We start from the raw sequence: 9,684 nt of genomic DNA, 5'->3' as shown, positions 1-9,684 counted from the left end.
GGTTGGCTCTTCACAGGGTCTCTAGGAGTCATAGTGGACTTGACAGCAACTAACAACGACAGCAAAGGAGAGGGCAGATCTGTGTGGACACTACCCCTGAGTCAGGAGAGGAGCTGATTGACGAGGCTGAGAAATAGTCTTCTACAGTCTCCCCTGACCTCTGGGACCCAGCACAAACTGATGACTTCATGACCTGAGAGAGTCGGATAATAATTACAAGACAAATGGAGCATTGTGTTGCAATTAGTTTATTGAAGCAAGACATTAAAACCTTGACTTTCCACTGAAGATCAGATGCTCACTTATAAACAGGCCAACTAAAAAACTCGTGTACGTCTGAGACCCCACATGCTACGAGGACTTTTACCTGAAAGAGCCAAGAACAAAAAACAGGTGAGTAGGTCACGTTCCTCTGGGCAGGTGAATGTAAACACAGACTGTCTTTCATAATCAAATGCTGAGGACATGTCTGCCCGCATAAGGCAACTGACATCAGTGATTGTGGAAACCTGAGGGGTACACCTGATCAATGGCCACATGCAATCCCAAGTCAGAGAGAACATCTCATCAAGTCAGGCAAATAAACCCTGAGCAAATTCAAACATGTGGTTTGAATAGCTCAGAAAATATTTTCTGATGTCCTGAGTAGGAGAACAGAAAAGATTTTCTGAGGAACTCAATTCCCCCTTCACTAGCATCTCACTAGGGGACCCATCGTTAGGAGATTTTGGGAAGATCTGCTCACACATGGTCCTCATCCTCAGACAGGGATTCGGGCCCCGCACAGAAATATGCCTCTTGAGAGCGTTCACCTCTCTTCCTCACTAACTGAACGTAGGTGTGGTTGTTAGTGGCTTCCACGTTCCCCTGCCTCCTACGACTCTCCTTGACTCCAGTCTTTTAGGTAAGTAGATCTGTAGGCCTGTTCTCATGAGCACCTGCTCGATGGACTCACCCCACCACCAGTCAGTGCAGAAGCCATTGCAAACTGCTGGGCACAGGGTTCACTTGACAGATTCCAGGTTATTTCTAAAGACATGCTTTACATGCTGTGGGTTCATATGTGCTGCTGTAGCAGATACAACCTGGTGGTGCTATGTCTACTGGACTTGATGGAAATGTTTTAAAAATAGTAATGGAGAAGTGGCGTATCAGTGACCAAGGGTTCTTGGCTCTGTGGAAGGTGGCAGAGGCATCTAGAAAGCCACCCACCAACTCTGCAGAGCTGGCTTTAAGTCTACTTGCTCCCATCTATCTTCTCCTTTCAATGCTCCCAACAGTCCCTGTGAGAGTGTGTCGGTGAAAGCATTCCCAGTGGGGGTGTGGGGTGTGGACTCCTTTCCTTTCACAGACTCTTTTGCATGTGAGCAGCTAGACTTTGGCCTTGCAATATCACGACACTGGGTCACACATATATTCTCCATAGTTTCTAAGGAGGTGATCTGAGAGGCAGGGACCTTTCCTAGATAACTAGGTTTTCCTAGCGTATGAGGGAGCTCTGGTGGCCTAGTGGCAAGGAGCTGCACTGTCACCCAAAGGCCTGTAGTTCAAGACCACCAGCTGAACTGTGGGAAACGGATGGGCAATCTCCTCCCAAGTGATTAACTGCCTCTGAAAACCCACTGGAGGGTCAGCTATGGGCCGATTCTGACTTGATGGTACACAACACCACCACCACCACCACCAGAGCATGAATACTGAGATGACCACAGGCCATTTATCAACATGTGAGAAGCAAAGCATGTGCTTCACATCAGGGGCACTCAAGAGAGATGCAAGGTCCCTCATTTACTGGTTGGAAACTCAACAGAAACATCTGTGAATTAAAAGAAAAAAAGAGAATTACCAATGTTTTCATAACGGCCATTTTCTCTACTAGAGATATTTCATCCACACATTTCTTCACTTCCATTTTAGCCTGAACATATTCCTCAGGTGGGCCGTAGGATCTAAGGAAAGCCTCGAGTATATATTTATGATCCAATACGAAGCTTTTCATGTCAACCATCAACGATGGGCAGACCACTCCATTAGCTGTTGTAGAAGAAAAAGAAACTCAATTTAAGTAAGGAAAGCAACTTCCCAACCCACCTAAATTCCCTAAAAAGTTGCACCCACACAGAAATCACAGCAATTTAGTGAACCAATAACAAAGCTGTGCAGACAAACAAGTAAGACTACATACGTGAACTACTCAGGACACAACGCCTGCGTGGGCGGGAAAACGTTAGGTCCACCGGATGCTTAGATCAGGGTTTTAGGGTTTTGTTTTTGATGACCGAATTTGAAAGTGAACAATAATATAAAATCTACTAGAAATGGACACTTTGCATAGGCACTGCTGAATTTCTTTTCACGGAGGTGTCTTTCAGAAGGATCGTGAGAATCGTTGCACTACTTGAAGAATGTACCCAACGTGGCAGAGTGATACATGTAGAATATTTGAAGTGATATATGTTTCTGTCATGTTCACACCACTATGTAAAATGAAATCTGAACGAACCACTAGCATTGTCTTAATTCTGACCCCTGAGGACGGAGTCAAGCTGCACCATAGGGTTGTCAAGGCTAAATATTTTTGTGGAAACAGATGGCACATCTTCTTCCCATGAAGTAGAAGAATCGTTCAAACCACTGAAGCCTTGATTAACAGTGAGCCATTGAGCAGTGTGTTACAAGGCACCTTTGTAAAAGGAAAAGTCAATTGAATGAAAAACAATCTACATTCATTAAAATGTTGGAGGGCTGAGTGAAATACCTCAGTCACAAAAGGACAAATACTGCATGGTGCCACTGTTGTAGAATGGGGCTGCCATCAGGGTGGGGGTAAGTCTGAGAAAAAAAATGGATAAATTATGTACACTGCATTGAAGCCGATGAGGGAGAGAACAGTTTAAAAATAATATATTTTAGGGCATTATGATTATCCTAAGAGTTTGGAATAAGGATTGCAGATTGGAGTATTCTCGGGGTGAGGGTGGAAGAGTGTGGGGGATTGTATATCAGTGAAGGAGTTTTTCTTGTGCTTTTAAAGAAGAGCGAACTGGGGGTGGGGGTGGGGTGGGCAGGGAGAAAAGTGCAACAATGAATGGAAATCCACAATCTCTGTAAATGTTCATTGAAATTAATAATAATAAAAAATGTTGGAAGGAGATACTTTGTGTGTTAAGAATTAATAGGACTGTGTCACCAAATGACAACCACCAAACCCACTGCAATTGACTCCTTTGTGACTCATGGTGGCAATATAACAGAATTGCCAGAGGTTTTTCTACTGCATGTCTTTAATGAGGCAAGTGTCTCACGCATCTCCCATGAAGCAGGTGGTGGGTTCCAGCAATCAATCTTTTGGTTACCAATGGATGCTCTGACTACCATACCATCAGTTCTCCATTCTTTCTTTTTGTTTTATCATTTTTATTGTGATCTTATTGAAAGTTTACAAAGAACTTGGATTGCCATTCTTTCACTGTTGCACATTTTCCTCCCTCCCTGTTTTCTTTTTTCGTTAAAAATTCATTCATTGTTACACAATTTTCTGCCCTCTTCCCAGTCCTCTTTGCTATGCACCTCTTGTTCTGGACTATTGTCAAGCAAATAATACCTGATCATACATTCCTATTAAACAATTCTTTCCCTCATCTGTTCCAACACAGTGTTCATGGTTCATGACTTATCCCATCTTTTCTTAGTTTTCCCCAACCCCAATGTTAGTCCTGTTTGGCTTTTTAAAATTTTCTTTTATTATTATTATTTGAATAATTTTAATGAACATTTACAGAGACTTTGGATTTCCATTCATTCATTGTTGCACTTTTCTCCCTGCCCAGCCCTCCCTCTGCTCCCCCACCCCAGTTCGTTCCTCTCTTTGAAAAGGAAAATTCTTTCTTTGATATGCAACCCCCCCCCGCACCCCTCCCACCACCCCAAGTACACTCCACTATGCAACCTTAGTTGTGGACTCTTGTCCACATAATACCCTATCATACATCGCTTTTAAATTATTCTTTCCCTCATCTGTTTCAATGCAGTATATGCAATTTATGCAGTTTTTCTCAGTCTTACCCCAACCCTGATATCAGTCCCATTTTACAGCAGTGACACCATGCAGTATTTGTCCTTTTGCAACTGAGATATTTTGCTCAGCTTAATGTGCTCCAGGGTCACCCATTTTGAATAATATTGCATGAGTTCCTTGTTTTTCAATGCAGCGTAGTATTCCATTGTGTGAATATACCACAGCTTCTCTATCCATTCGTTTGTTGATGGGCACCTGGGTTGTTTCCAACTCCTTGCTATTGTGAACAAAGCCGCAATAAACATGGGTGTGCATATGTCTGCTTGGATGTCAGTTATGGCCTCTTTGGGATATATTCCCAGTAGTGGAATTGCTGGGTCAAATGGTATCTCTATTTGCAACTTTTGAGAAAGTGCCATACCGCCTTCCACAGTGGTTGCACCATTTTATACTCCCACCAACAGTGAATAAGAGTTCCAGTTTCTCCACAACCTCACTGGCATTTGTTGCTTGCTGTTCTGTTAAATTTTGCTATTCTGACTGGGGTGAGATGATATCTCATAGTTGTTTTGATTTGCATCTCTCTTAGAGCTAGGGATTTTGAACATTTCTTCATGTGTCTGAATGTATTCTTTGGTGAAGTGTCTCTTCTTATCCTGTGCCCATTTTGCAATTGGGTAGTTTACTGTTATCTTGTTGAAGTTCTAGAGTATTCTATAAATTCTAGATATAAGTCCCTTACCAGACATGACATTACCAAATAATTTTCCCCAGTCTGTGGCTTTCCTTTTTACACTTTTGGGGAAATTTTGAGGTGTATAGAGAATTTATTCTTTCACAGTCCCATTCATCTCTTTTATTCCCTTTTGGTTGTCAGTTTTTCAGGATTCTGAAGACTGTTCATGTTGTGGATTTGGGCTTCTAGAGTTCTTCCAAGGTTTTCTCTGATGAAGTTTATGATCCTTGGTTTTAGTCCTAGGTCCTTGATCCACTTTAAGTTGGTTTGTTTGTATGGTGTGAGGAGTGGGTCTTCCTTGAGTTTCTGCAGAGAGTTTTCCAATTTTGCCAGCACAATTTATTAAAGAGACTTTCATTTCCCCAGTTACCTGATTTCATTTCCTTGTCAAAAATCAGTTGACCATAGATAGATGAGCTGATTTCTGGTCCTTTATGTGTCTGTCACTTATACAAATACCACACTGTCTTAGATCTCCTTCAAATGAATGAAGACAGAACTGAAATAATTACTACTCAGTTTTATACATCTGAAATTGACACAGAACTTTTTCATTGACTTTAACTCTGTAGTGATTAGGAAAAATCCCTTGAGGGGTGAGGGGAGGAATCGAGATGTCCATTCTTGATCTCACTGGGAACGTTGGTGAATCCTAGATTCATCACCTAAATTTTCCCATGTTTGGATTTCCAGGCCCCAACTGATCTCTGAGCAGACTAAGTCAGTCCAACTAGATGTAATATCTTAGAAGTAAGATGAGAGTTAACAAAAGGAAAGAGGAGGTTCAGAAAGCCACTGACAGAACAGGTAGACTCAAAGTAGACCTGAGTCAGGATTGAGGATGTGGGAGGCATGCCAAAATACTTGTTCTGTGAACACCCAGAATTCATTTTAGAATCATTAGCATTATAGGCATAATAATGCTACCACTTATACTGATATCAGTAGCAGTATTCCCAGAAAATGTGTAACTCTGTTGAGCACTGCTTGAAAGGTTTCTTAATTGAAGGGTTGTTTTCCAGAGGACACTGGCTTTTCTTCCAGGGAAACCTCGCCAGAGTCCTCCAGGTGGAACAGTTGGTGAACAGTCTTTGAAGTGATGCATTCAAAAGCTGTGGGTTCACCTGGCGACCTCAGGTCCCCAGGGCAAAAGAACGTCTGATGACTTTAGGGAGAGTGTGGTAGCTACCATCAAACTCTTTATTGACTGAATCTCTTGCCATTCTCAAAGCCACTGTTGGTGGGAGCATCAAAACCTGTAATCTCTCAAAAAGAGGCAGGCTGGACGATGTGTTTTGGTTCAGGTCTAAGTCTTGGTAAGTACACGATCTAGGATTTTAGCCAACTCACCTTCACTCCATTATTCTGCTTCCTAGACACAGATTATAACTAAAGAAAGAGGTTGCACGAGGAGGAGTGCTTTAAAATTTACCTGTGGTAATTTTTCTGTAAAGGATCCTCAGTGTTGGGATATTTCTAAAATAAGATGGGCTTTTGTTGGGCTAGTTCAAGGGAAAGATTTCTATTTAGATCTGTCCCCCAGTCCAAAAGAGAAGTTTACTCAGAGGAGCAAAGAGTACAGATCAGGGGCCATTGCTAGACCGAGTGGGAGTGACACTCACCTTGGTAGCTGCAAAGGGCCAGGGTGACCAGCAGGAGAGAGATGGACAGCCTCATGCTGCTTCCTTTTGCTCTGCTCTTTCAGCTTCCACAAAGAGGAGAATGCAGAGGTGCTGCTTCTCAGGAGCCTGCAGAGGCCTGGGCTATTTGTACCCCGTGAGTCTTGCTGGTCCCGCCCACACAGACAGGTGGCAGGTCACAAGGCCTGGCTCCCAGCCCTGCCATTCTCACTGAGGGCTTGGGGCATTCGTCATTGTAACAGTCCCAGTCTCGCTTTGCTCAACCTGGACTCTGCCTTCGTCAGGCAGATGTTTTCTGGCTATACTTCTTTCAAGACAGACATTTTAGTTACTTTTACAGCCTGTGATATATTCATTGTTCTTTGGAAGCAGCCAAGCACTAAACCATTGCATCACACAAGCCACTTTATAAAATCCTTTTATTCCATATACAAGAGACCTGTCTAACATCACACGTTCCTAGAATTAGAATTAAAATTGTCCAACTCTGTACTCTTACTGTTGTTAGGTACTGTTAAATCGGCTGCAACTCATAGTGACCCTGTGAACAACTGGGATTTGGGCCGTGCCCATCCTGTGCCATCCTCACCGTCTCTAACACACTTGAGCATATCAGTGACAGGCACTGTCATCTGCCTTACCGAGGGGCTTCCTCTCTTTTGCTGACTCTCCACCTATCTCTCCACAATATCTTTCTTAAAGGACTGGTTCCCCCTGAAAATATGCCCAAGGTAAGTGAGATGAAATTTCTCCACACTTTCTTCCAAGGAGTGCTCACACTGTTTGCATTTCTTTTAAGGTAGGTGGTTGTTTTTTGTTTGTTTTATTTTTATTTTATTTTAAAAATATCTTATTTTATTTTTATTTATTTACAAAGTTTGAATACATTGTTTTTCACAAAAGATCCTTCCCATTTCCCTCACCCTTCCCACCCATTGAATTGTGCAACCCCGTGATAAACACCATAACCCCCCATCCTCACCCCTTTATTTCCACCTTCTCTTTACCTTGAATCTGCATACTCATTCTACAATAATGATTTTGTATACTATTTGTCCTTATGGGACTGAGCTAGTTCACACATCTTCATGCTCTGCAGACCCTCCTGAGTTGGGTAGTAATTTACAGAATGATTGCTCCTGTGTGCTGTGTAGTATTCCATTGTATGAATGTACAACTTCTCAATCCATTCGTTTGTGGTTGGACATCTGGGATGTTTTCATGTTCTTCAATAGTGAATAATGCTGCTATGAACATCGGCGTGCAAGTTTCTGTTTGAGCCTCAATTATTATTTTCTAGGGGTATATTACAAGCAATGGAATAGTCGGGTCATATGGAAATTGTATGTTCAGCTTTTTGAGGACGTGCCAAACTGCTTTCCAGAGTGGTTTTACCATTGTACAATCCCACCAACAATGTAAAAGAGTTCGTATCTTACCATATATCACCACCATTTATTATTTTTTGTCCTGTTAAACTTTGCCATTGTTACTAGAGTGAGATGATATCTCATTGTGGTTTTGATTTGCATCTCTGTTATTGCCAGTGATTTGGAGCATTTCTTCATATGTCTGTTGGCCATATGAATATCTTCCTCTCTGAAAAGTCTTTCCCTTTCTTTTGTCCATTCTGTAATTGGGTTATCAGTCTTTTTCTTGTGGAGGCCCAGGGATACTCTATAAAATTTCGTTATGAGACTTTATTTTGAGATGGTATCGCCAAGTGTTTGTTCCCAGTCAGTAGGTTTTCTTTTCACTCTGTTGAAAAAGTTTTTGATAAGCACAGGGATTAAATCATTAGAAGCTTCATCAGTTTTATCCTTTTCAGATTGTACATTTTTGGCTGTGTTGAGCAGTCTCTTCATACTGTGGACTAGGGCTTCTAAGCTAGATCCTAGTTTATCCCTCTTTTTTTCTTTCTTCCTAGTTTATCTCTTATGAACTTAATGATTTTGGGTTTACTTCCAAGTTTGTATTCACCTTGAGGTGAATTTTTGTGTATGTTGTGAGATGTGAATCCTGTTTCGGCTTTCTGCAGGTGGAAGTCTAGTTTTGCCAGCACCATTTGTTGAGGGGATTGATATTTCCCCCTTTGATAGGTTTTGTTCAAGGCAGGTTTGCTTGTTTTCACTCCACGGACTGTTCAATAGCCTTTCCATGATACCAATGAGCTCAACTAATTGCTCCGGAATCCCTATTCTTCACCATGCCATCCATAGTCTGTTAGAAACTTCACAGTTCAATGTCCTTGTATAGTCAATAAAAAATAGGTCAAAATCCTTCTGTATTCTCTGCTTTCAGGCAAAATTCATCTGATAGTAATAGTGATATTCCTTATTCTTCACACTACAAAGCATCTGGCTTGACCCTCTTCTCGTTCCCTAATGAGGTACCCCTGCAACTGCTTTTAAATAATCTTTAGAAAAATTTTACTGGTGTGTGATGTTATGATCTTACTTGACATTTTCCACACCCTGTTGAATCACCATTCTTTGGAATGGACCTAGATATAGATTTCTTCCCCTCTTTGAAATTCTGGCAAAGGCAAGCTAGTGCCTCCACTGTGTTGAAAGACTCAATTGGTATTGTTGTTCTTGTTCTGTGCTGTGGAGTCACTTGCAACTCCTAGTGACCCTATGTACAACAGCCCTGAACCCTGCTCTATCCTGAGCCAACCCTATTGTCTGACACATCTACCCTCATTGCCCTAGTCACGGAATCAACCCGTCTCTTCGAGGGTCTTCCTCTCATTTCTTTGTCAATACCTTTAGTGCAGTTTTTACATTTTATTTCAGTATTATTGAATCTTGGTCATATGTTAGATACTGAAATGGGTGAACACCACACCATTCTTTTTTGGTGTAATGATTCTGGATAATCACTTCTGTTTTCTGCATCATTTAGGATTTTTTCCCATGGAATCGTTCAATATTGCTGCTCAAGATTGAAATTGTTTCCTTAAGTTCTTTCAGCGTCATGAGATCTCCTGGGCTTGTTCTTCTCTTTTGATTTTCTAACACATTGTCTTTGCACATTTTGTTATAACACTTTACTTTGTCTTCTTGAGTTGTTTTTTGAAATCTTAGGTATCTTTCTCTTACTACATACTTTCTTCAGTTTGATTTATCTTAATTATATTTTAAGGCAATAACATGATAAATGAAGAAAAGATTGAAGCTGTCAACAATTTCATGTTGCTTTGGAACCTGCAGTGAACTTCCTTGGAACCTACATTCAAGAAATCAGAAGACCTTTTTTGACAGGGATATTTCACTCAGTAATTCCTCCAG

The 9,684-nt window shown here is 41.4% G+C and overlaps 1 protein-coding gene across 1 annotated transcript; it reads right to left on the bottom strand.

Annotated features, from left to right (window-relative positions):
- Positions 1-298: 298 nt before the first annotated feature.
- On the bottom strand, positions 299-6,431 carry LOC102865236 (secretoglobin family 1D member-like). The gene is made up of 3 exons (XM_006899873.1): positions 6,377-6,431; positions 1,847-2,034; positions 299-367 (listed from the first exon to the last, which is right to left on the bottom strand). Exons 1-3 carry the CDS (start codon positions 6,429-6,431, stop codon positions 299-301), a joined length of 312 nt encoding a protein of 103 aa, XP_006899935.1.
- Between the last annotated feature and the right edge of the window lie 3,253 nt (positions 6,432-9,684).

The sequence above is a fragment of the Elephantulus edwardii genome, unplaced genomic scaffold, assembly GCF_000299155.1.
Source record: "Elephantulus edwardii isolate Elephantulus edwardi_28Jun2011 unplaced genomic scaffold, EleEdw1.0 scaffold00268, whole genome shotgun sequence".
Taxonomy (NCBI): domain Eukaryota; kingdom Metazoa; phylum Chordata; class Mammalia; order Macroscelidea; family Macroscelididae; genus Elephantulus; species Elephantulus edwardii.
This window is presented reverse-complemented; position numbering and strand designations above follow the sequence as displayed.